The 27,302-nt window shown below is 51.3% G+C and overlaps 1 protein-coding gene across 1 annotated transcript; it reads right to left on the minus strand.

The window, feature by feature from the left end:
* Positions 1 to 960: 960 nt before the first annotated feature.
* NOVA2 (NOVA alternative splicing regulator 2) lies at positions 961 to 27,302 on the minus strand. The gene is made up of 4 exons (XM_079907551.1): positions 27,165 to 27,302; positions 18,268 to 18,411; positions 12,859 to 13,025; positions 961 to 2,952 (listed from the first exon to the last, which is right to left on the minus strand). Exons 1-4 carry the CDS (start codon positions 27,247 to 27,249, stop codon positions 1,870 to 1,872), a joined length of 1,479 nt encoding a protein of 492 aa, XP_079763677.1. The 5' UTR covers positions 27,250 to 27,302; the 3' UTR covers positions 961 to 1,869.

Below are 27,302 nucleotides of genomic sequence, written 5' to 3' on the forward strand. Positions count from 1 at the left end.
ACAATTGGGGGAGAGGGTGGGCATGGGGTGCCCCTCCCCCAGAGATGCTGATGATGGAACCAGGGCACTGGGAGGCCCTGCCTTGGGTTGGAGGAAGTGGAGGTGGTCTCCATGGGGGAGGGGGAGATGGATGGGGGTAGAAGTGGGTCTCAGCTATCCTAAGTCCATGGGGTTGTCAGGCCCCGACATCTCAGCCTGCCAACAAGGCCTTAGAGCTGATCACAGCCGCAGTGCCCAGGGAGCCACTCTCAAACCAACTCTCAGGGCTGCCTGGCTTGGCAAACTCCATTAGAACATTCTAGATCCTCAGAGCCTGGTGAGAGCACCAAAACATTCCAATCCATCAGATACCACCAAAGTACTCCAGCTTGCTGGAAACCACAAGTCAACTAATGCATTAGACTACACGAAGCATTCCGGCTCAAGGGACCCTACCATGGCTCACTGAATACACCTGGGCCACCGTGGCCTGACAGAGCCACCATACATTTGGCCCACCAGACTTAATGAAACAAAGCCACGCAGACACAAGCATGCACACAAAAGGCAGGGGTGGGAATGAGGGTCTTTAACAGTTTTCACCAGCTCCATCTCCCACCCCCTCCCTGCCAGGTGAGTTCAGACTTGGTACATTTGCATGGAGATGACCCTGACAATAGTGGGTCTTCTTCCTTAGAGTCCTCCGGATTAGATCCAACTCCCACCCCTTATTCTCCTCCTAGGAAGACCGCCAGGCCAAGACCCACCAAAGAGGGGTGTGGGTAGAGAAGGAGGATCAGTGACTGGCCATGGCCTGATACAGGAAGTGCATGCCTCACCCTGGTGACATCATAGGAAGTAACCTGGAGACACCACAGGAAGTGCACGCCCCCATGATATCATGAAGTAACCTTCCAGGAAGGCTCATTGAGACATCATAGGAAGTACCTGTCTCTCCTATCATCACAGGAAGTGACCCCCAGGGAACTACTTCCTGTGACATCATAGGGAGTGCCAGAAGCACCCCAGAAAGTACTTGACTCAGTGACAGCACGACAGGGACCTTCATGCCCATTACTCAAGGAAAAACCATAGGAGATGCCATAGGAAATTGTTCCAGCCTTGTGCCAGAGCCTTGCCCACCGGACTGGCCCAATCCCAGAGCCGGCCTCATTCCCAGCAGCACCGCACCCCTCCCCCCATACAACCTGACAACAAAAAAGTGAAAAGTCCCACCTAGGAGGGGCAACTTCAGTGAGGGGAGAGTAGCTGAGAAAATCTGGGAACTCTGAGGTCCCTGCTCCAAATGTCCCACTTCAACTCAGACTCCTCTGCTACCTCTGCTCCCATCAGGTCCCTCAGATCCGGAGCTGAAAGCAGGAGAGGCGGGGTGTTGTTTTGGGGCAGCCCCTCTTTCTAGGTGACCCAGAGGCTCCCTCCCCTCCTCCCATATGGAAACAAAAACTTATAAAGGGGCGGGGGGGGGGAATCCTTATCAAAGGAGGGGAAAAAAAGGAGGGAAAGAAAGAGAAAATAACGCTTTGTTTTCTATTAAAATCAACAAAATGCAATATATACAGATATCACACAGACCTGGGCCCTGGGAGAGGAGGGTCAGGCCCAGTCAAGCATAGGGAGGAAGGAAGAAGGGGTCAGTTCAGGGCTGGGGAGGGAGCTTCTGGGCCCCATCCCCAGCCATCACTCAATCCTGCCTATGACTACCAGAAAGGGAGGGTGCAGTCAGGCCTACCCCAGCCCCATCCCAAGAGGAGCAGGACTCTACCGAGCTGAGGTCAGGAGTTGGGGGGCAGGGGAGGGGGGGGGGGAGGAGGAGGGGGAGGGGGGGGAAAGGAGGGACAGGGAGCCGGGTGGGAGCACACACCACAGGCCTCATCCCACTTTCTGGGGGTTTGAGGCCCTCACTCCCTGCTCGTAGGTGACCCGCTGGCTGATGAGGTATTGAGCGGCTTGCGTGGCCGCGGGGCTGCCGGTGATGGTGACCCGCCGGTTCCGCGTGCCTGGCAGGAACTCTCCCTTCTTGGAGATCTGGATGCGGGCGCCTGTCAGCTCCTGGTACTCCACCAACGTCTTGCCCCCCTTGCCCAGGATGGCTCCCACCAGGTTCTCAGGCACCGCAATCTCCACCAGCTCCTTGGCGCTCTCAGCCGCCAACTTCTCCGCCGTCAGGAAGCCCCCAGCCGCCCCCGCTGCGGCTGCAGCGGCCACAAGCGGGCCACCCCCTCCGCCCGCCCCGCCGCCCGCCCCGGCCCCGAGGTAGCCGTTGGCGGCCGCGGCCAAGGCGAAGGACCCCAGGGCTCCAGGTGGCGGGGGTGGGGGTGGAGCAGCTCCGCCCGCTGGCCCGGCCCCTGCTTCCCCGGCGTAGGATGCCAGGAGATTGGCGGCGGCGGCGGCGGCAGGGTTGGCACCGGCGGCCACGGCGGCCAGGACCCCAGAGGCTGCGGCCGAGTTGAGGCCCAGGCCGAGGGAGTTGGTGTTGTAGCCGTAACTGGCCAGCGTGTTAAGCGCCGTGCTGATGGCCAGCAGGTCGGTGCCCGAGAAGGCAGGCAGGGCGGCAGGAAAGGCTCCCACGCCCGCCAACCCCGCCGGGCCCAGCAGGCCAGAGGCGGCAGCGGCCGAGGCGGCGGCAGCGGCGGGCAGCACATCCGCGGGGCTGGCGTATGGCGAGCCGGTGGGGTTGGAGTTGGCCACAGGGCCAGCCACGTTGGCGTAGCTGATATTCAGGCAGCTGCTGCTCTGGGGATCTTCCTGTACCTTCTGCACGATGGCGCTCACGGCCTTGTGCACCTGCTCCGGTTCGCCGCTGACCGTCACCACGCGCTCCTGCAGGTTGATGCCCTCCGGCTTCTGGGACAGCTGCACCCAAGCACCCGACTGTTCCATCACGGCTTTCACTGTCGCGCCCCCCTTGCCGATGATCAGGCCCGCCGTGCTGTTGGGGACGATCAGCTTGGCCTGCGTGGGGAGCCAGAGGGAGGGTCTTTAGGGGGGTAATCGGACACTGAAAGGCAACGTTAGTCTAAGACTGGCCATCTCAAGTCATTTCCCACCCCTGCTCTCAAATGTCCAAAATCAGGCCCAGCACGCCCCCTTGATATGCACCAGTATGATTCTACTGGTTAGAAATATTGAAATATTTCCATATTCATTGGTTAAAAAAAAAAGGAGCTAGTACTCCATCTCTCCCTAGTAGCCTCTCAGCCACCCTGTTCCTGAGACCCCTGGGACCTCCCTTCCATCTGGGACCTCCCTTCCATCCGGCACCTAGAAGCTGAAAGACTAACCCAGTGGGAGCCCTCCAGGACCTCTCTCCAATCTTGCACTGGTGCCCATGTCCTTCTGTATCATTAAGTACTCCGATTCCCAGCCCCAGAAAAGGCATCATTAGTCTCACTTTGCAGATGAGCCACTTGAGGCCTAAGAGGTGAAGGGACTTGCCCCAAGGTCACCCAGACAGCAAAGGAACTGAAATCCAGCCTCGTGGATTCCTGCTCCATTGTGCTTTCCACCCTATGACATGGTCACCTCCCTTAAGCTCTTCATTGTCGTTATGAGCTGAATTGCTGTCCCCTCCCACCCCAATTCACATGTTGAAGTCATAACCCCTAATACCTCAGAATATGATTGTATATGGAGATAGGGTCTTTAAAGAGGCATTTAAGGTTAAGTGAGGTCATTAGGGTGGACCCTAATCCAATATGGTTGGTGTCCTTATAAGAAGAGGAGATTAGGACACAGACACACACAGGGGGAGGACCATGTGAAGACAGAGAGGGGGAGCTCCCTGGTGGCCTAGTGGTTAGGATTCCAGGCTTTCACTGCCGTGGCCCAGGTTCAATCGCTGGTCCAGGGAACTGAGATCTTGCAAGCTGTGTGGCACGGGCCCCCTGCCCCGCAAAAAAAAAGGCAGAGAGACAATGGCTATCTACAAGCCAAGGACAGAGGCCTCAGAAGAAACCAGCACTGCTGATGCCTTGAGTTCAGATTTCTAGCCTCCAGAATTGTGAGACAATGAGTTTCTGTTGTTTAAGCCACCCAGTTCGTGGTACTTTGTTATGACAGCTCTAGCAATCTAATATAGTTGTCTTATCTGCAAAATGATGATTAAAAAAGCTTACATCAGAGAAGATGGAGAAAATTGGTCACTTACATATGAGGGTCCCCCTTCTCAGTTGTAGAGCAGCCCATCCTTTGCAGCTACAAATCGGATCATTTTTTAATAAATTTATTTATTTTTTATTTTTGGCTGCTTTGGGTCCTCGTCGCTGTGCGCGGGCTTTCTTTTAGTTGCGGCGAGCGGGGGCTACTCTTCGTTGCGGTGCGTGGGCTTCTCATTGCCGTGACTTCTCTTGTTGTGGAGCATGGGCTCTAGGTGCGCGGGCTTCAGTAGTTGTGGCACGCGGGCGCAGTAGTTGTGGCATGCAGACGGTAGAGCGCAGGCTCAGTAGTTGTGGTTCACGGGCTTAGCTGTTCCGTGGCATGTGGGATCTTCCCGGACCAGGGCTCGAACCCATGTCCCCTGCATTGGCAGGCGGATTCTTAACCACTGCGCCACCAGGGAAGCCCCCGTATCAATCCTGAGTCCAGTGGGGACATTTCAAAACCAAACGTCTCCTTTCACATCTCCAAGAGCATTTTTACACACAAATTCCTCCTTCTCAATCCTTCTCACGTCCCCTCAGACCTGTGGATTCTACCCTCTGAAGCTTTCATCACTGCCTCTCTTTTCGACCCCCAAGCCAGACCCTGGGGGTGTTAGGAAAATTGTGGGAGTGGTTTTGGTTGTCTGCAATAACTGGGGACAGATGCGGGCATGCAGTGGGCAGGGTCAGGGATGTTTGCACCCCATAATGTGAGTCCGTTCCTCACAATGAAGAACAGTCTCAGGTCCTGTACGACTTTTGAATGTCCCCCTGGACATTCATGTTGGTGAGAAGTCTGTTTATAAATCTTGCAGCCAGAACTGAGCCCCATGATACATGTAAGTACCAAGTAGTTTTTTCTTTTGCAGGTTTTAAGATCTACTGAAATTTCCAGGGATGTAACTATTGGTAAATCAAGGGAAGATTGTACTTTATTTTGTTCTGAATTTTACCAAGAGTCGTTCATCATTTTAGAAAACCATGACATCATGCAAGCTATTATATATAGAATGGATAAACAAAAAGGTCCTCCTGTATAGCACAGGGAACTATATTAAATATCCTGTCATAAACCATAATGGAAAAGAATATAAAAGGGAATGTATATATATGTATAACTGAATCACTTTGCTGTACGGCAGAAATTAACACAACACTGTAAATCAACTATACTTCAATTAAAAAAAAGAAAACCATGACATCGGAGTAATGCCTGTATCATTTAAGTCTCCAATACTACGCTCTGTCTCACTCAGGCCACGTTAGGTGTGAGCAGCTGACTGTTTCATTATTTATTTCTACTGTGGCCCTGGCTGAGTATTTACATATTAAAATTCACCTTATTTTATAACAAATAACCTTCCTTTCATCTCTCCTTTATTTGAAAGTCTTATGGGATATAGAAAATGTACATCCGTACAATGGAGTATTATTTGGCAACCAATTTAAATGAAGTGAAGGACTGATGCATGCTACAACATGGATGAGCCTAGAAAATATTATGCTGCATGAACGAAGTAAGGCACAACACACCACATATTGTATTATTCCATTTCCATGAATGTTCAGAATAGGCAAATCTATAGAGACAAAGTAGATTAGTGGTGGCTTAGGGCTGGGGTGGGGAGAGCTGGGGGGATTGAGGGGTGATAGCTAAGGGGATCAAGGTTTCCTTTTGAGGAAATGAAATGTTCTAAAATTGATTGCGGTGATGGATGCCGGACTCAATATACTAAAGCCGTTGAACTGCACACTTTAAATGGGTCAAATGTATTTATGTGAATTATATCTCAATAAAATTGTTAAAAATCTTAAAGGGCTTCCCTGGTGGCGCAGTAGTTAAGAATCCACCTGTCAATGCAGGGGACAACAGGTTCGAACCCTGGTCCGGGACGATCCCACATGCCACGGAGCAACTAAGCCCGTGCGCCACAACTACTGAGCCTGAGCTCTAGAGCCCGCGAGCCACAACTACTGAGCCTGCGTGCCACAACTACTGAGCCCGTGTGCCACAACTACTGAGCCCGCGTGCCACAACTACTGAAGCCCACGCACCTAGAGCCCATGCTCCCCAATGAGAAGCCCCCACTCACTGCAACTAGAGAAAGCCCGCACAGCAACGAAGACCCAACGCAGCCAAAAATAAATAAATAAATGTAAATAAAATTTTAAAAATCTTATAGTTTTTTTTTTTTTTTTTTTTGCAGTACGCGGGCTTCTCACTCCTGTGGCCTCTCCCGCTGCGGAGCACAGGCTCCAGACGCGCAGGCTCATCGGTCATGGCTCACGGGCCCAGCCGCTCCGCAGCACGTGGGATCCTTCCAGACCGGGGCACGAACCCGTGTTCCCTGCATCGGCAGGCGGACTCCCAACCACCGTGCCACCAGGGAAGCCCTAAAAATCTTATAGATTTTTAAAAAAATAAATTTATTTTCATTCATTCATTTATTTATTTATTTATGTCTGCGTTGGGTCTTCGTTGCTGCGCGCGGGCTTTCTCTACTCTTCCTTGCGATGCGTGGGCTTCTCAATTCGGTGGCTTCTCTTGTTGTGGAGCACAGGCTCTAGGCGCGTGGGCTTCAGTAGTTGTGGCACGCGGGCTTCAGTAGTTGTGGCTCACGAGCTCTAGAGCGTAGGCTCAGTAGTTGTGGCACACGGGTTTAGTTGCTCCGCGGCATGTGGGATCTTCCCGGACCAGGGATCAAACCTGTGTCCCCTGCATTGGCACGCGGATTCTTAACTACTGTGCCACCAGGGAAGCCCCAGATATGTTTTTTATTTATACAAATAGACATATTATATATATGATTTCAGAGAGTAAAGTGGGCATAGGAAAATATTTGTAGGAGAAAGGGGACATTGGCTCCCTTCAAACAGGCAAACAGGGCTGAGAACCACTGCTCTGACATGCTCTGTTCCCTGCTGATCTCTCTGACTTCACTCTTCCCTCCCTCTTGCTGACTCCACTGCAGACACACCAGACTCCCTGCTGTTCCTCCAACTTGCCAAGCTCTGTCCAGACTCAGGGACTTTGCACCTGCTGTTCCCTCACCTGGAATGCTTTTCCCCAGAAAAGACGGCTCGCCCCTCTCTTCATTCATTGCACAAATGCACCTCCCCAGAAGGGCCTTCCCTGACCACCTGATTATCAAAGCTTGTCTGTGTTTATTTTACATCTCCAGCATGGATACCTCCAGACTCATAACTGCTAACCTCACATCTCTAGTATGATGCTGAGTGGACACCTCAAACTTAAAATCTCATCTTCCTCCTCAAATGTGTTTCTGCCATGGTGTTCCTCATTTCAGCACATGGAAATGCATCCTTCCACTACTCAGTCCCAACCCTTAGAAGTCCTCTCTTTCCTTTACACTCAGCATCCAATCAGCAATTCTGTTGGCTCTACCTTCAAAACTACATCCTAGGCTATGCTAGATTAAAAGAGATTAAGGAGGTATAACAACCAAATGCAACGCATGAACATTAACTGAATCTTTAATAAAAATACTTTATAGATATAAAAGATATTTTGGGGTAATCTGAATATGGACTTTTTATTAAATAATATTATGAATTCAGTGTTAATTTTTATAGGGTGTGATAATAGTAATATAATAACATAGGACACTGCCCTTGTTCTTGGGAGATATACACTGAAGTATTTAGAGGTGAAGAGTCATGAGATCTACAACTTATTTTCAAATAGATCAACAAAAAAACAAACAAAAAACCAACGTGTGTGTGTGTAGAGATAAAACGTGTTAACAATTGGTGAATCTAAGTGCAGTGTATAGGGAGTTCATTGTAACGTTCTTTAAACATTTTCCAAATAAAAAGTTAAGAGAGGGGGCCTCCCTGGTGGCGCAGTGGTTGAGAGTCCGCCTGCCGATGCAGGGGACACGGGTTCGTGCCCCGGTCCGGGAAGATCCCACATGCCGCGGAGCGGCTGGGCCCGTGAGCCATGGCCGCTGAGCCTGCGCGTCCGGAGCCTGTGCTCCTCAACGGGAGAGGCCACAACAGTGAGAGGCCCGCGTACCGCAAAAAAAAAAAAAAAAAGTTAAGAGAAAAAAAGGCCCCAATACTTCCTTTCCTTTTTGTCTGTCTTTTCTTCATAATACTTTTCACTCTCTGACATCCTATACATTTTATTTATTTACTTATTTTCTGATTCTCCAGGAAGAATTTAAGATCCACAAGGGTAGAGATTTGTGTCTGTATTGTTTACTGCTGGGTTGTCAGTGCCTAGAGGAGTGCCTGGCACATACTCAGCCAAGAGTGGGTGAATGAATGGCTGGATGAAAGAATGGATGATGAAATGCCCAAAGGACCAAGCAGGAATGGGACTGGGTGTAGGCAGCCAGGTGCATCTCACCTGGTGGTGGTGGTGGTGGTCTCTGTGTGTGTGTGATATTCAAATTCAGCCTGATATGAGTTTTACAGATCAACTGGCAATTCTGACTTGTAAAATGTGAAGAGGCCTAGTTTTTAAATGTTGGTAACCACTTCAAAACGTCTAAGAACCACTGTGTAGCAGCCAGACCACCAGTCTGCAGCCCGTTGCACACAAATCCCTGAAAAGCTGCCCTGGACTCTGGAGGCACCTGCTCAGGTTCAGATCCTGGCTCCACCACTGATTCTGGGCAAGGGACCTAATCTTTTGGAAACTCAGTATTCTCTTCCATAAAATGGGGACATTCATACCTCTTCCATAGGATTACTGTGAGGTCTAATAGAGATCATGCATGAAATGATGAGCTTGAAATTCAAGCATGGCCACAATTAGCCAGAACTGAGTATGGCTGCCCTCCAGATGACACATAGTGCCCACCTCTGCCAGGTTACACCAGACTACCTCCCCTCAGTCATGTTTCTGCTTGGTCCCCATGGGCATGTCATCACCCATTCATTCAAACAAGCAACATTTGCTGAGCACCTACTAGTGCCAAGCGCTGGATGCCATGAGAGCAGGCAATTAATATGTGCCCACAGTAGGTACACATGAAATGGTTGTTGTCATGGTTATCCCCATGGGCGGACCTGGATTTAAATCCCACATCTGTGGTACAGCCACTTTGGAAAACAGTCTGGCAGTTCTTCAAAAAGTTAAACGTAGATTTATCATATGACCTACAAATTCCACCCTGGGTATATATCCAAGAGAACTGAAAACATACATCCACACATATGTCCATTAGCAGCATTATTCATAATAGCTAAAAAGTAGAAACACCCCAAATTTCTAGCAATTGATGAATAGACAAAATGTGGTATATCCACACAGTGAAATATTATCTGGCCACGAAAAGGAATGAAGTTTTGTTATATGCTACAGTACGGATGAATCTTTTTAAAAATTTTTTTTTTGGCCACATCATGTGGCTTGTGGGGATCTAAGTTCCCTGACCAGGGACTGAGCCCGTGCCCTCGGCAGTGAAAGTGTGGAGTCCTAACCATTGGACCGCCAGGGAATTCCCAGTATGGGTGAATCTTGAAGACATTATGCTAAGGGAAAGAAGCCAGACTCAAGATGCCACAGAAATATCATTCAATCTATATAAACTATTCAGAATAGGGAAATCCACAGACACTAAAAGTAGATTAATGGTGGGAAGGGGCTGGGGCAGAGGCACTTGGGGGAATGGAAAATGACTGTTAATGGCTATGGGGATTTTTTGGGGGTGGTAAAAATGTTTTAGAATTACATAGTGGTGATCAATGCACAACCTTGTGAATATACTGAAACCACTGAATTACACACTTTAAAATGGTGAACTTTACAGTATGTGAATTATATCTCAATACAGCTGTTATTTTAAAGAAATCATTGGAAAAAAAGAAGTCTGACAAGTCAAGGGGATAGAACAGAAAAAGGTACAAAACCAGGCCTAAGGGTAAAGAGGTATTTAGTATGTGATACAGCATTTCAGAGCAATGGGGGAAGGATGGAACCTTTTCATCCAAGGAACTGTGTTCGCCAAGAAACAGTGAAAGCAAATGTCTTCACCTCTCTGTGCTTCCGTTTCCTCATCTCTGACATTGACATAACCACAGCTACTCTGTACAATTATTGAGAATATTCAGTGACTAAAATGCCTGGCACATGGGAAGCCCTCAGAAAACAGTAGCTGCCTTCCTGATAGGCCCAGATCGCAAGACCACAGCATCTTAGATCTGCACGTGCAGTTCTATGGCATCTTGGATGTTAGAACAGTAGGCTGTTAGAATAATACAGGTCTAGAATCTTGGAATCACAGAGCCATAGAATTGTAGGTGTCTTAGAGCCAGAAAGACCTCAGAGACCATCTGCCTCAGAGGTCTGCAAGTCTGAAGATTTAAAAATAATAATAATAACAACAACAATAACAGCAGCGGCCGCTAACGGTGCTTACCACGTGCCAGGCACTTTTTAGAATACTTCCATATAGTAACTAACTGAATTTTAGCAACAACCCTACAAGGTAGGTACTGTTATTATCACACTTTATAGATTGGAAAACGGAGGCACAGAGAGGTTAAGTAACTTGCCTAAGGTCACACAGATAGTGACCAGTAGAGCCAGGATCTGATCCCAGGCCAGAGTCCATGTTCAGATCCCCACGCCTTCTCCCCAGAAACTCTGATTCAGCGGCTCCAGGCCACGACTCAGGAATCTGTGTTTTAAGCTACCCAGATGACTCAGATACCAGCCAGGGCTGAGAATCGCCGCTCTAGCCCAGAGGTGGCAAACTGGTGACGCTCAGCCCATAGCCGGCCCACAGCCACACAGTGTTTTCAAAACTGAGCCAACCTTGAAAAATCAGTTGATTTAAAATATTTTTGACTTCTCTGGAAAAATGGGGAAGATGTAATACTCTGTCCCCATTCCCAAATGGCGAGAATCAAGTGCAGGTGAATAGCAGCTACCCCCTTTAGGGATGGCATGATATCTCTATGTTGAGTCCAAGGTCCTCAATCCCTTATGTTCCCTTTCCGAATCCTGGAGGCATTTCCATTTATAATCCCTGGCTCGGCCCAGCTTCCCCACTGTAAAGAAAGGGAAACTGAGGCATACAGAAGGGAAAAAGACACAGAGCAACACGCAAGTCCAAGGCAGAAAGGGAATAGACCTGCCTCCTGACTCAAAAATCCCACAATAACGATAACGGCGACCATGTTTTGAGAACTTTCTATGCATTAGGCATGCATGATAAGTGCTTTTCAAATGTTAATGAACACTAGCCACCACCCTTAAGTGGGTACCATAATAAATCTCATTTTACATGGAGAAATCAAGTCACCTGCTCAAGGTCACACAGGTAAGAAGCATCAGAGGAAAATTCAACTCAACATCTGATTCCAGAGCCTGAGCCTTCAGCCATTATCTCTCTCATTCTTTGGAGCCCCGGAGTAATAAGGCAGAGGAAGAAGTCCTGGTTCTGTAACCTTTCGACTCCGCTATTTCAGACTTCCCGTGGCTTAGGTGGTGGAGAGGGAGGCTCAGGCACAGATGGTGCTGACCCCATTTTCCCTGCAACATGTACAAACTCTTGATGAACCCTGAGCCCCTAGTGGCCACGACCAAGGCGGAGGGAAGAGGCAATATCCTCGCCTCCCTGTAAACTGTGGGTAAGCTGTGGCCTGCTGGTGGAAAGGGATTTGGGAGAGGCCTGGCAGGGCGCGAGGAGCAGAGATGCTTCAGCACCAAGGACAGCAGCCGCGCTCCAAGCCCCAAGCCCGCAGTCTTTGCGGGGAACGCTCCGCTCCGAAGCCTTCTTCCAGAGCTTTCTGCCCACTGTTTCCCCACGAGCTCAGAGAAACTTAGACCCGTGGTCTCCCCCACCTCAGGGCAAAAAGAATTCCCGGGAATTCCAGCTTCCTTTTACCGAGGCCCTCTCTCTTGTCTTTGCTTTTAGGCAGACTTTAAGGAACCCTCACAAGCGGCCTGTCCGCCTGCCCGGGTCATCGTGTGCACATGTATACGGGAGCGGAGAAGGGGAGAGAAAACGGGGAGTTTACTGCAGCCAACCCCGTGCTCTCTTCCTCCTTGGCCCTCTACGCAGTCAGGACCGTGCTGCCAGGGGCTTTGCAGCAAGCCCACCTGCCCGGTGTGCATGGTGGTCTTGGCAACGGGAGAGGCCCAGGAAGCGATCGGTCAGCTCCTTGCCACTCCCCTACACCACGGCTTCCAGGTAACTGAGGCAACAGAGAGGCTCTGCCCTTCTCCTTCCATCCCTCCTTGAGAGGGCTGGGTAGGAGAGGGACCCGCCCCCGCCCAATGGAACACCTTCTCTCCAAAATGGTGGCTACTCCTATTCAGTCATTAATGGAGAGAGGGAGTACCGGAGGCTGCTTCTAAAATTTTCTGCCTATGGATGGGGGTGTCGCTGAGGTTACTTCCGGTGAGAACAGGAAGTGGGAAGCAGGTGGCTTTGAGAGACAATGGGAAGATGTGGAAGAGAGAAGAGGATCTGGAGAATCCTAGGAAGGAGGAATAAGTAAGGAGGTCTGGGTCAGATTCTCCCAGACCTTCACTCTCTCTCTGAATCAAATCACTCTAAGAGGTCTGGAGTCCTTAGGCTGACTCTCTAACAATAATACTAACCACTACCACGTATCTGACTGGTAAATGTTTTATAGCCATTATCCCGTTGAACCCCCATCGCAATCCAGTGACGTGGAAGAAGCGTTTTCTCTCAAACCCCACCAGCTTTACAGAGACTCAGCCTCTGCCCCTGCTAACCTGCTTGGCTCTGTCAGGATTCATTGTGGTTTGGGGTTGAAGGATATTGACCACCTCGGGCTTGGTCATCGCTTGCGGGATTTCTCGGACCTTCTCGGCAATAAAGCTGTGCACAGCATTCAAGGCCTCTGCTGTACCCTGTACCAGGCATACTCGCTCTGTGGTTCCTGTTGAGCAAAGAAGAGAGAGGGCACACTCATCAGACAGGAAGGGGAGCATTCCTGAGAGACAGGCCCCATTTAATGGACGGAGAAGACTGAGGTCCAGAGAGTGGACCTCACTGGCCCCAGGTCACTTGATAAGCCTGGGCAAGCTGTCATGGACTCCCAGACCATGATGGGTAGCTGGGAGAATGAGAGGAATCCCTGTTTTATTATCTGCACTTCCTCTCCCTCCCTTAAAACAACCCCAGGGGATGGAAGAATGATGCTTAAGTATTTTGCTATGCCCACAGCAGCCCTGGGCAAGGGAGACGGGGCTCAGCTGCCTCTTCCCAGTCCTTGCCGGCTCTCTCGGTTGCTTTGGCAACCATTCACTCACTCCCCCCTCCCCACCTTCTAGAAGCCGAGAGCTCAGGCCTGCAACGGTTGCCACAGTAACTGGAACCCCCTTATCGGTGTGGCTGGCTGGGTCCTCAGCCCACCCCCAGGGGGACTAGGGATGAGGCCCCGTTGCCATGGCAACCCCTGAAAGCCTGCAGCAACGGCCTCTGGGCTTTTGGAGAGGATGGGGAAGGGCTGGGGGATGGGGGAGACAGCAGAGAGGCCTGAGTGCCTGCCTGGACCCACCAGATGGAGGGCTGAGGGGTGGGGGAGGGCAAGGCTGTGGAGAGGGGAGAGCAGAGTGGGGCAAAGGCAACTCATGGAAGAGTGGAGACAGGGGGAATGGAGAAAGCAGGGTGAGGTGGGTGCCTTTGCTGGCGATTCTCCAGATATTGGCTGTGGTTCTGACCTGGGCATCCTTACTATGTGTATTGGGGGCGGGCAGCAGGGAGAAGAGACACTAATTCTGGGTGATGCTGGGATATATGTGTATGGGAGAGACTCTGGGTAACACTGACTGACCAGTGTGAGTGCATCTGTGAGGCTGTTTGGGTGAGTGGTGTGTGTGTGCATGTGTATACTTGGGCAGGACTGGCTCAATTATCTTTACGTGTGTGTGTGTGCGTGTGCGTGTGTGTGTGTAAAAGAAAGAGCAGGAGAGACAGAGATATAAAAAGACTGTGACACAGTGATTCCAGTAAAGACGTTTGAGTGTACTCTTGTGTGGGGGGAAAGACTTCGGGTGTCGCTGTGACGTTCAAGGTTATGTACACTATTTGTGAGACTGGAGCTGGGTGTGCCCAAGGGTTTGAGAGTAAGAAACAAAGAATCCCAGGAAGTGGCACTGAGGCTGTACGACGAATGTATAGCACTTGGAGATTGTATGACTCTGTGTGTGTGTGTGTGTGTGTGTGTGTGTATGTGTGTAAGGGAAAGAGATATCCAGACATCCCTAGGTGTTCAAAAGACTACTTGGATGAGTGGTATGTGGAATGCACACATATGTGTAAGGGTGCGTGTATAGGAAACAGGCAAGACTCTGACTGATGTGTGTGAACATGAGGAAGAGAAAGAGACCAACAGGCGGACCCAAGGGTCAGTATGTAAGACTGTTTGGAGGACTGATGTATTTGTGTGTGTGTCTGAGTGTCTGAATTACAGCCAGACAAAGACGACTCCACCAAGCCTGGCCGGGGTGAAGCTGTGAGCGCCTGGCTGATTTGGACGTATTAGGTGTGTGGGGTGTGTGTGTGTGTCTCTTCCTGGGTGGGAATCTCTCTGCAGGACCAGTAAACTCCCTGGGTCTGTAAAAGGTCCTGAGTGTGCATCAGGCTCCGTGTGCCTGTGTGTCTGGGACACTTGGGGGTGAGTGTCTGGTGTCCTGTGGGCATTCCAGTGTGGCACGCTAGTGTTACCACCCTGACCCCTTGCTTGCCATCTCTCAGCCCGGCAAGCGAGTCTCGCCATGTGTCTGAGTGTCACTGTCTTGGGTCACCGGGGTAGTTGACATCCCCCATCTCCTTTGGGCCGCTGTTCCTCACTCGTACTCCCCTCCACCCCAGAACAATGGCTTGGTCTGAGCCAAGCGTGAGTCAGCGTGCAGGCTGCCTCCGTCTGGGTGTAAATAGGAAAGGGTGTGGGTCAGGGTGGGAACTAGGGGGTGGGGTGGCCCCAGGGAGAGCCTGACTGAAGTGGCCCAGCTCTCCATCTCTGGGAGGCTTCCTTCCAGCTCAGGGAGTCTGTGATCTCACCGACTTGTAGTTCTTAACCAGGGTCCACAGGGGCTTTGGGGGACTCAGTTTAACCCTGAACGAATGTCTAATAGTAACAGCTGGTGCTTACATAACACCGATCAGCAGGCATCATTCTAAGCACTTTATATGTACTTGTTCACTTTAATACATGAGGCAGGCAATATTATTATTCTTCACTTACTGCTAAGGACACTAAGGCACAGAGGGCTGGGATCTGTCCAAGTTCACTCAGCCAGTAGTGAAAGATCAGCGTTTTGAACCCAGGTGTCTGGCTTCCGAGTCTGGGCTTCTAACCATTGAGCCATCCTGTGCTATATGTGGGGTGGGTGGAGTATGTGTGTGTGTGTGTGGTGGGGAGAGGCATACAATGATTGCAATTCTGCTTTTGTATTTTTGATGGTAAAAAAGAATATGTATGAATTTATTAAGTAGTCAAGATTTTGCACTTGGCTGCAGAGATGTTATAAATCAATAAAAAAATTTAAGAAGTGTATGTGTCCGTTTTTCTTCTGGGGCTAGGGTCCAGGGCTTCAGGCGGCTCCTCAAAATCAGGAGGAGTTTTAGAATCACTAGAATGTCTGGTGAGCTACACAGAAGACTGTGTGGCTTTGGGCAGGTACCTGCCTCTTCTGGGTCTAAGTTTCTCCATGTACGACCGGGAAGGATTGAATCTGGGGCTTGGGGTTTCTGTATCAAGGAGGGGACACCCTTTGTGTGTTCTACCCCTCCCTTTGGGTAAAGGCCAGGTAGGTTTTTGTTTCATGGAGTAGACACATCAGTGTGTGTGGTGTGCGTGTGTGTGTGTGTGTGTGTGTGTGTGTGAGTGAGTGAGAGAGAGAGAGAGAGAGAGAGAGAGAGAGAGAGAGAGACAGAACCAACTAGGCCCAGAGGACCCTTTCAATTTCTCTATTATCAGTTTTTACCTTTTTACCTTTCACCAGCCACACTGAACAAACTAACCCCCACCCCCAGCCTTTGAACATGCTCTTTCATCTCCCTGGAGCACCCTTCACTGCTGCTTACCTAGCTCACTCTTATTATTCTGGCCTCCTCCTCCAGGAAGCCCTTCCTGATCTCCTCAGGCTGGGTCGGGTGCCCTGTCTGGGCTCCCTCCATCCTCTGGGTTTCCCTGTCCCAGCTCTGACCACTCTAGGTCATCAATGGTGTTCGGTTTATCTCCCCCACTGGGATGTGAGATCCGGGAGGGCTAGGCTGGGGTGCCTCAGTCACTGCTTGTGTCCCCATCTCGGTCCGGTATGGTGCTGGCATAGAGAAGATGCTCAGAGAATATATGTTGAATGAATGAATGAAAGGTATCAGCCAGGAGCAGAGGAACACATGCTTGAGCAGTAGCATCTCCATTTCTTACGTTCCTGTGGGTCCTGGGAAGTCCTAGGGACAGGACCAGGATGTAGGGAGCTGTGTCCTGCATCTCTGAGCCAGGAGCTAGTATATGCTGTATGATCTGGAAGTTCCAACTTGGGGATGGGGAGCGGGGCTGGCTGCACATCCAGGGGCTCGGGAGAGATGCTGGCTCACGTTGCTTGTTTGAACAGTGTTCGGCCCAGGAGAGAGGCAATGACTGTCCCATCCTCTGGGGTTCTAGGCTGCCTGGCCAGTGGGATGTGTCACTGAGTTGAGAGGGAATGGCATGTGTTATGTCACAGAATGTGATCCAGGGGCAAGGAACCAAGTGTCCTTGGATGAAAGTCCCAAGCAGAGGTCTCATCCGTATCTTGTGGGCTGGGGGAGTGAGGGGGAAAACTGGGCCAGGGAGGAAGAGAAAAGGGGGTTGTGCCAGGTTCCCTGGACTGTTCTCTAAACCTCTTGCCAAAGCTGCTTAGTTAGATGGGAGGCAGGGGGGTGGAGGGAGGAGAGAGAGAGAGAAAGAGACACAGAGAGAGAGAGAGAGAGAGAGAGAGAGAGAGAGAATATGAATTTGTCCTGACCCTCGGCTCCAGCTCTGGTGTTTGACCTAAAAAATCCAAGGGGATTAAGGATGAACTAGAACCAGTGCTGGACCAGAGATGCAGTTCAGGGGGCCTTCCCTGGATTCCTAGATGTCAAAACTCAGGCATAGGTCTTGGGAGGGATATATGAAGGGGTGAGAGATATTGAGGGAGATTATAGAGAGTGGAGGGGCCTGGAAAAATTTATGATTGAAGGAAGGGAGATAGAGCTGGAGGAGAGGCAGAAAAGGGGCTGATTTTGGAGAGAGGGGAAGAAAAAAAACACGAGGGAGCTGAGACTTAGGAGAAAAAGAGAAACATAAAGGGAGAGATGGGCAAGCGGGGGCAGAAAGAAATGAGGGGCAATGCCGGCAAAGAATGACCCCATTGAGGGGCGCTACCAACTACTGCTTGAATGGGTGACTGAACAGAGAGAGTTGGGAGAGGAAGACAGAGAAAAATGTGAGAATAAGAGAAGTGGGGGAAAAGGAAAATATGGGGAGAGAGATGGGAAGACAGAAAGGGAAGGGAAGAGGAGGGGAGGAAGAGGAAAAAGCCAAGACAGACAGACTGGCTGGGAGGCTAAGAGAACAGAGATGGGGGATGTCCAAACGGAACCAGAGAGACAGAGCAGAAAGCAGAGCAGGAGGAGACAGAGAGAAGCCGATGGGAATGGAGCCTAAGGGAACAAGAGATGGGAAAGTCAGAAACAGAATGAGAGACACATAAAGAATGACACAGATGGAAAACCAGAGCGACTCAGATTGGGGCAAGATGGGGTGACAGAGAAATCCAAAGGGAAAGAGTCTATGTAACATGCATGGCTGGCCCCCCAAGTCCTGAGGGACACCCTAACACCTGCCTCCTTGGCCCCCCCCACCAGCTCCTCCAACTGACCCAAAGGGGCAGGTGTGTGGGAAGGGGCACATCTGCCAGCACATCATGCAAATGAGCTCATGAATATGCAGCAGCCCCATTGTCTTGCCCTGCCCCCACCCCCATCTGCTCAGGCCTGGCCCCTGGGGCCGAGGGCAGCTCTGTCCCCTGAGGGGGAGGGGAGGCCCCCTACCACTCTCACTGCCCCTAGGGCAGCCCTTCCCCCTCCTAGAGGGCCCAGGTGGGAGGGATGGGAGGCCGGAGGAAGAGGGCTGGGCTGGGGCTCACCCGGATAGAAGTCTTTGGACTTGGAGAGCTTGATGGTAGCTCCCGTCTCCTTCTGCAGCTGCACGATGGTCTGCCCGCCCTTGCCAATGATGGAGCCCGCCGCGTAGCTGGGGATCAGCACCTTCAGGAAGTATTCGCCTTCCTCTGCAGGGGCACACAGAGGGGACGGGAGTCAGGGGAGAAGGCTCTTCACCTTTGGACGGTACCTCCAGGGAGGCACTGGCATGGGCTGGGCTAGGAAACCACTGGGATCACAGTCGCACAGAGAAGCAATGACCAAGAGAATAGCAGTAGGAAAATGAAACACGCCATGATCTTCATTCGCTCATTTATTCATTCATTCCGCAAATAATTCCTGAGCACCTGCTACGTGCTTGGCACCGTTCTAGTGAAACAGCCATGAAGAAAACAGACAAAGCTTCCTGATTTCGCAAATAAGGCCAAAAGAGTTTTGGTGATTCAGCCAAGAGCTCACACAGCTACACTCTTCTAGAGGGGGGAGACAGACAGTATGTTTTACGTTGTCGGATGGTGGTAAGTACTAAGAAAACAAAAAGAGGCAGGAAAGAGGAAGGGGAGTGTAGGTGCTGCACTGTCAGATCCGATGGCCAGGAAAGCCTTCCCCAAGAATGTGGCATTCTTTGTTCATCAAACATTTCTATAGCACCCAATATGCGCTAGACTCTGTTCCAAGTAATTTACAAATACGAGTTTTTTTTCATTTTCACACTGAGGCTGAGGGAGGTACTTAAAAAAAAAAAACCCATTCTCCAGATAAGTAAACAAAGGTGAAGAAACTGCTCCCGTTCACATAGCTAGTAGGTGGCAGGGCTGAGATCGGAACCCCACCTGGCTCCAGAGTCCATGCTCTGAACCATTATGATACACTCTTTCCAGACAGTCGAGGAGGAAACAGAACTATGGGGCTATGTGGAGGAAGAGCAAGTGCAAAGGCCCTGGGATGGGGTTATGCCTGCGTTGTTTGAGTGAGAGAGAGGTGGCCAGTGTTGCTGGGGCTGAGTGAGAGAGGAGGAGAGTTAGAAGAAATGAGGGCTGAGAGGGTTGGAGGTAGTGGTGGAGTGTTCAGGCTTGTGGACCAAGGTGGTTTTTATTCCAAGTGAGATGAGAGCTACGGGAAGGCTGTGAGCAGAGGAGGGATGTGATCTGTCTTAGATTTTAAGAAGATCCGTCTGATGCTCATGAGGTGAGCAGACTGTGACATGCATGGGTGGAAGAGCATGAGGCAACTGCAATGGTCCAGGCAGGAAGTGACGGTGGTCTGACTGGTGGAAGCAGCGAAGGGGGAGGGGAGAGGAGGGCTGGACTCCGGAGAGGTTCTAACACTCACTACTGAGCCAGTGCTCTGCTGAGTGCTTTGCCAGCTTGATCTCATCCATTCCTCACAACCGTCCACTGAGGTGGGTAGAATGAGCTCCATTTTTACATAAGGAGAAACTGAGGCACAGAGCAGTGAAGGTACCGGCCCAAGGGCACCAAGACAGTTGCTGGGCTGAGATTCAAATGCAACTCGGATTCATTTTTTGCCCACCCATGCTTAACACTTTCCCCTGCTGGTGGCTAAAGACCAATGTGCTCCAGGACAGACTCAAAGACCTAGAGGTGGTGAAGTCGCACCCAGGACCCTTTATGGGGCTTTGGTCATTCTTTGTTATGGACCAGTTTTCTTGGTCATGTGTAAAGCCCTTTGTTAAAGCAGTCTCAAGGCAAGTGCCTAACCTTTCCCACCTTCTAACCAAACTGTCGCCCCCAGGGTAGACATTCGGGAACTTTCTGAGTCTAAGTTACTTTGTGATTTGGTCCCCGTCCACATTTCCAGCTGCAAACCCTCATCTTCCTCCAGGTGCACTAGACACATTTTCCTTTTTGTTCCTCAAACTTCCCTCCTCCCTCCCACCTCAGGGCCTTTGCACATTCTCTTTGCCTGGAACTCCCCTCCCTCAGTGAATCCCTCTTGTCCTTCAGGTCCCCCCTCAAATGTCCCTTCTTGGACTGGAACCCTGAGGAGGGGAAGGATCCCTCTGTCTCATGCCTTCGGAACGATGTACCACAGTCATCCAGTGTGGGCCACATCACTGAAGCTCGCCCTTGTGTCCATGGACTCATGCAGCGCCCAGCGCTAGGTATGCAATAAACACTGGGAAAAGGAAGGGATGAGCCAGGCCATTTTGCTTCCAAAGCTTAAGGTCTTAGGCCATCATCCCCCACTGGTTTTTCAACTTTTTCTTTTAAGCAAAGGAAACCTATTTTCAATGTCTCCCGTGAAACTCCAACATCTAGAGCAGATAAAAGAGAAACTGCTCTGTTGAAAGTGGGGGCAGGGTGGGACTTCCCTGGCGGTCCAGTGGCTAAGACTCTGCACTTCCACTGCAGGGGCCGCGGGTTTGATCCCTGGTGGGGGAACTAAGATCCCGCGTGCCGCACCGTGAGGCCAAAAATTTTTAAATTTAAAATAAAAGTGGGGGCAGGACTGGGGACTGGGAGTCATGCCCATCTCCACCTGGTCCCTTAAGATTGAAAGTTCTGGGTTCCCTGATGTGTGAAGATGGAGGTATGAGGGCAGGATGTGGCTTTGCAGGCATGGGGAGGGATCCAGAAGTAAGGGGTTTCCTTTAGCCCAAGGCAATCCTCTTAAACTTGCCTAATCAGACTACTAAGCCTATTAGGTAATTAGCCCCCCAGGGTGCCCTTCCATCAATCATCCTGACACCGGACCCCCCCAAATTACTTCCTTCCTTGGCCTCACAGAGGTGGTCCCTTGCCAGCCCTGCCCCTCAACCTGACAGAGTTGGGGGGCTAGTTCTCCACCTTTGGAAAGTTCAGAAAGATGGGAAGGTGTTCTCACTAGAACTCCATCCTCTTTCCCTCTTTGATTTCATTCCCCATCTTCTCTCCAGCCAGAACCACTTCCCCAGCTTCCCTCTTGAAGATGGAAGGTAATCGTCTGCTCTGAAGAAAACTGGGGACGCCCCCCACTCCCCTCCTTCACATTTCCTCAGGTTTTGTCTGAGAATCTCCGAATGAAATGGCAGAAACAGCCCTAGACTGAGTGCAACTTTTGTCACTGATGGGTTGCGTGGCCTTGGGCGAGTCTCCTCACCTCTTTGGGCCTCTGTTTTCTCATCTGTAAAATGGGGACAGGAGAGCGCTAGTTCCTGGAGTTATTATCATTAATGAAATGCTAAACTGTAAAGTACTTAGGAGGGTCTCAGGTACACAGACCACTTGAGAAATGTCAGATATCATCATCATCGTTATTAATATTACCTATTTCACGAACACAGGTAAAATTCTTATCACAGTGTCTGGTACACAGTAAGTGCTCTATGTCAGAGAGACTTACTGGTAAATGGGGAAATGAGCCTCCAAGGTTTGGGGTTTTGTTAGGAAATAGAAGGAGGGGAGACCCCACTTCCTTCATCACCTTTCCCCAGGCTTCTCCCTGCTTTTTGGAGGAGGAATGTCTTCTCACTGATAGAAACGAGGCTCTGCTTCCACTCACCCTCCCAGCATCTCTGTAACTCTCTTCCCGAATTTGGCCCTTGTTGTATCCCTCTGTACTATTATTTCCTTGCTTCTTCTCTCCCTCTTCCCTCCCTCGTTCCAACAAATCCTTCCTGAGCATCTGCTACGTGGCAGGCCTTGTTTTAGATCCTGGGGACATAGCAGGGAACAAGACAGACAGTCCATGCCCTTTAAGTCCATTCCCTCTTAAAATGTAAATGCATCTATTTAAAGAGGACATTTAAAAAATCATTGCTAATAGTCCGAGTTTGAAGGGCTGGTTATATTTTTTTCTCCCAAAGCACACTGATATAAACTAAAAATGATCCCCCAAAAAAGTCTGTCCGTGGACCCCCTTAAACCACCTGGTGGGCGCTTGGCAGTCCTTATATCAGACTAGTAGAAGTTTGGACGCCCCTCCTCAGAGGCCAGAGTCCTCCTCTCGCCTGTAGAAGGTCAGGATTCTAAGTCCCAGGAGTCCCCATAGTAGCCCACAGTCTGCTCTGGTTTTCTTCAGAATCTTTTGCATCTCCCACCGTGGGAAGCCCACCTCCCCCAGGAAGAAGCCAGGCCTTTATCTGCCAGCCTGCCTTGTAGCACAGGGCAGACACGTGACCTCACCTCAGCTAAACCCAGAGTCCCCAGACCTCACACATCCCACCCTGTTTGAGAAACCAAGGCTCTGCCTGTGAAAAAGTACTTCCTTCTACCAAAGCAAAATCTAGATGCCAGAACTTTCCACCCACCCACCCTTCCCTTCACTTTTCCTTTGGGGTTCAGGCAGCTCCCTCTACACAGGACAGCAAATGAAGATGCCAACTTCAGCGCTCCGGGTTCCCCTCTGCTGTGATTTCCATATTTCCACCTCGGGATCAAGCTGCCTTTCCACTTTCTAGTCATCCTGAGTCTCTGGTCCCCCCTTCCCTTTTGTGCCCACCCTCCTCAGGAATGCTTATAAAAGTTTCCAAAAAGTAACCAATATTCCCCCACCTCCACAAATAATGTTAACCTACCCAGAAGATTTGGGGTGCTATGGGAAGAGTGGCACTTTATACAGAGAGTTGATCCCGAAAGGTGGCTCGGATCTGGGAGACGGGGCAGAATTGGATGCGGCAGAGGTGTTGTTTTGGTGACAGTATATTTCAGGGGGAACCAAAGTTGGGGTGTTGTATTCATGGTTCCTGCTCTTGTCTGGGGGTCGGGGGTGGAAGCATCGGTGTGTCCTGTGGAGGTATGAGGAGGCTGGGGTGGGATGTGCGTGAGGATGTCGCGGGCGGAAGACAAGATGGCAGGGGTGTGGTTGGGAGTGGGACCCCTGAGGAGGGATGGGATGTTGGCTGGGTGACACCTTTCTGTGAATGACGGTGTTGCCTGTCCATGTGAGAAATGTAATACAACTGTCTTTGAGTTGTGCCATTGTCTCCAAGTGAGAGAGAGGTGGATGGGGTATGATTTCCTTGGGGCGAATCACCACTGGATGGTAAATCAGGAATGTGACATTCTCAGTAGCAATAATAATGATGATGATAATAATAGTAATAATAATAGCTGTTGTCTATTGAGTGCTTACTATCTGCCAGGCCTGATGCCGTGTGCTTCACATACAATCTCACTGAACCCACACAACAGCCTGGAGAGGTGGAGGTGCATCTTACAGTACCCATTTTCCAGATGAGAACACTGAGGCTCAGAGCAGTGAAAGAACTCACCCGAGGGTCCCACACCAAGCACATGACAGTGATGAGAGGAACCCTGGAAGCTCTCATTCTAGGGCTCTTAACCTTGGTGATACTGACTTTGTGTTAATGATCAAGGATCTTGGGAGCAAGGCCTGGCTGCTGTAAGCTACATTTGGGGTGTGAGGTGCGTGTGTGCGGTGGGGAGTTGCTGATTCTGTGTATATGGGGCTGACAGAGGTGGGAATACAGTCAGGAGTATGGGGGCCACTCTAGTAGCACCTTAAGGGTTATCATCTGTAGGAATTCCCTGGCGGTCCAGTGGTTAGGTCTGAGCGCTTTCACTGGTCAGGGAACTAAGATCCCGCAAGCCACACGGCGTGGCCAAAGAAAGAAAAAGAGGTATCGTCCGTACTCAAGGGAGACACTCTGTTACCGTGCCACCAGACTGGGATTATTTGTTTCTCCACTGAGTTCCCAACTGGAGCTTCCATCCAACCTCTTCATTCAAGCCCTCCTGTCCTTAGCGCCTCGTCTCCTTCCCAACGGTGTCTGCCTGCCAGTTACAGTGCCCAGAAGCCAGTTTTAACAGCCACCATCTCCTCTATCAGCCCCTAGGTTGGCACCATGGGTAGGAGCCAATCTGCCCAGGCTGGCACGACTTGCTGCGACACCCTAGAAAGTCCCTTACTCCTCTGAGCCTTGGTTTGCTTGCCTGAAAATGGGGTTCACTATAGAGTCTACCCATGCAATGGAGCCAGCCTCCTGAGTTCAAATCCTGGCTCTGCCTCTTATTAGCTGACTGACCTTGGGCAAGTTAATTAACCTCTCTGTGCCTCAGTGTGTCACCTGTAAGATGGGTAACATAATCAGATTGTAAGGATTATTAAATGATTGGTCCGTGCCCAGTGTTTTCCCTAATACTTTTGGTGCACTGTGGCACCATATCTGGCAGCCATTGTTATAATTTATTATTATTATTTATTTATTATTATTAGTATCACATCATAGAATGTTGGGAGAATTAAATGAAATATTGCATGTAAGGCAGTAAGCAAGAATACTGGTAGCTGCTGTCATCTGTAACTATTGTTATTTCCCCATTTGGCAGATGGTGACGCTGAAGCTCAGAAAAGGCGTGAGGTTGACCCAGTGTCCCACAGACATGAAAATATTATTGGAAGGAGCCGTCAATTTTGAGATGAAAGTCCTGGACAGTTGCCCAGCCCTGGCCCTGAGGGTTTCTGCAAATGGAGGACTGTCCTTTCGCATCTCTGGGCCTCAGTTTCCCCTGGGAAGAGTCTGGAGGAGAGGGTCCCTAAGGGCTCACCCTAGTTTCCCCACAGCTGAAGGAGGCAGGATGCACAGTGGCTGAGCACATGAGCTCTGGAGCCAGGCAGCCCAGGGCTGGAGAGATCCCAGCTTCCCCACTATGAGCTGTGTGAGTTCGGGCTAGTGGCTTCATTTCGCTAAGCCTCAGTTTTCCTCATCTGCAAAAGCAGCTCAAATCATCTCCCCCAGGGCTGTACTGGGAAATTAACCCGTATCTCAGAGCCTGACTCGTAGGTAGGTGTCAAACACTTGGACTTGACCGTCCTGGCAGCATCACAGTTAGGTGGTGCTGCTGTGCTCTGAGTGCTCAGATTTTGAGCATCTCAGCCTCTTCAAGAGAAGGATGAGACCTCCTCCCCTTGCCCCCCAGCAGGGGTGGGGCTGGACCTCCAGGCTGGGTTCAGGGACCGCCTGGGTACCCGACCCTTCCTAGGGCTGGGAATGGCAGTGAGGCAGGAAGGAGGCAAGGATGTGGCAGGGACACATTCATGTGTGTGCTGGGGGTGGGGGAGCAGGAAGAAGGACAGGAAACTCCCTCCCACCCCTCCCCCAACTTCCCTTTCCTCCAATTTCTGCTGGACACCCTCACAGGCAGCCAGGGGTTCCCCATTTCCTATCGCACCTGGCCACGGGCGGCAGGGGGCTGGGACGGGAGGAAGAGATGGCTCCTGTTCATCCAAGGAGAGGAGGTGGGAGGTCCCCACCCCACCCACTACAATGCCCGAGGCCATCCCTTTCCCATCCGGAGGAAAAGGCCAGAGGAAGTGGAGATTTGGGCCAAGGTGACCGCTGGGAAGGGCTTGTCTGTTCTGGGGTCTCCCTCCTTCCAGGGAGCTAATGGGCTGGGCTCTGAGTCTCCTGACAAACCCTACCTCACGGGTAGACATACACCTAGAGTTCCCAGCTTGGCTTTTATTCTCTGGTACACATACCTCTTCACACACACACAGTGAGGGTCCCTCTTGTCTTACACACACACCCCTTCTGTGTTGTCAAACATGCAGCCATCACACAAACACACACACACATACACACACACACTCCCTTGTCACACACACACAGAATCATCCCCACACCAACCATTTCACACACAGCCCCTTGTTACACATATACACACACTTGGGTGTCACACATACACCTTCCCTTTTCCCACCCCCTGGGTGTCACATGCACACGTTCCTGCACCCTGTCACATGGGTCCCCATCCTTCCCTTTCCTTGTTACACACCCTCATGAATTTCACCACAGAGCCCCAGTCTCTCCCCTGTCATACACCCACCTTCCCTTGTTGCACACACCCCCTCTGATGTCACCATTGCACACCTCCGTGTGTCACACCCAGCCACAGCCTCTCTGGAGTCACGCCCACACTCTTTTCTTGTCATATACCCACACCAGCTTCTCCTGGTCCCACCCCACCCGGGACACGCCTGTGTCACACACACTGAACTGCCATCCTCTGATCCACACAGCCTCTCATGGCTCACACCCAGAGCCGGCCCATTCGGCAGCCCACACACACCTCCTTGCATGTCACACACACCCTCTCACTCATGTGTCACACTCTGCCACAGTCCCCTCTGGAGTGACATGCACGCACTTGTCACATATACCCCTATGGGGGTCTCAAACACGGAGCCCAGCCCCTCTCACCCTCTCATCTCTTACACACACACACACACACACACACACACACACACACACACCCTCCTTCCTGTCATATCCATGATCCCTAATGTCACACATCCAGGCCTTACAGGGCTCACACGCACACACAAACACACACACACACCTGTCCCAGCCACACATTCTCTCACTGAGCTTTACACACCCACCCTTTCCTCCATGTCACCCAACACACCCACCTAGCTTGTCCCCACGCAAAATCCCGCCCATGGCCCACACATGCCTCCCTCCGGGACAACCCTTGCTCAGGACATCCCCAGGGAGGGAGGCTGGGAAGCTCCGGGTCCACAGGCCTCCTCAGCTCCTTCCCCTCCCCCCGCCAGGACACGCCAGCCCGGGAACACCCCTGCCCCGAAAGGGTCACATCACACACCCCTCAAGGACACAGAGACACCCGATCGGAGGCACCCACGCCCCCCATCCTTTGCGCGCCCCCAAGGACACTTACCACCCCCTCCCCCCCAAGTCCTCTCAACGCAGACAAAGCTCCCAGCCCAGGGCCGCGGCGAGAGGGGGAAGGGGTCCTGTTCCCTCCCCAACTCCCCTCTCCGTTCCCCAGTCTAGGGAGGGGCGCCCTTCCCCTCCCCAGAGCCCTTGCACCTGCCATTTGGGGGGGAGGAGGCTGGAGAAAGGCGCGGCCCCCTGCCCGCTCCCCCACCCGGAGCCGCAGCCCTTTCTCACCTCCCGTGTTGCTGCGCTTGGTGCAGACCACCTCGGGGGGCGTTTCGAGGGGCCTTTTGCGGGAATCCGGGGCCTCGGGCTCCATGGGGGGGGCCTGGGGCGGCGGCTGCTGCTGCTGCGGCGGCTGCGGCGGCGGCG

This window comes from Stenella coeruleoalba (genome assembly GCF_951394435.1).
Source record: "Stenella coeruleoalba genome assembly, chromosome: 20".
Taxonomy (NCBI): Eukaryota; Metazoa; Chordata; class Mammalia; order Artiodactyla; family Delphinidae; genus Stenella; species Stenella coeruleoalba.

Bases quoted from the DNA above. Each gene is read 5' to 3' on its own strand.
- NOVA2 (XM_079907551.1), bottom strand. From the start codon at position 27,249: ATGGAGCCCGAGGCCCCGGATTCCCGCAAAAGGCCCCTCGAAACGCCC. The intron at 13,026-18,267 runs GTGAGCCCCAGC...TTTGCTCAACAG, and splicing joins GTCCAAAGACTTCTATCCGG to GAACCACAGAGCGAGTATGC. The intron at 2,953-12,858 runs GTTAGCAGGGGC...CTCCCCACGCAG, and splicing joins ATCCTGACAGAGCCAAGCAG to GCCAAGCTGATCGTCCCCAA.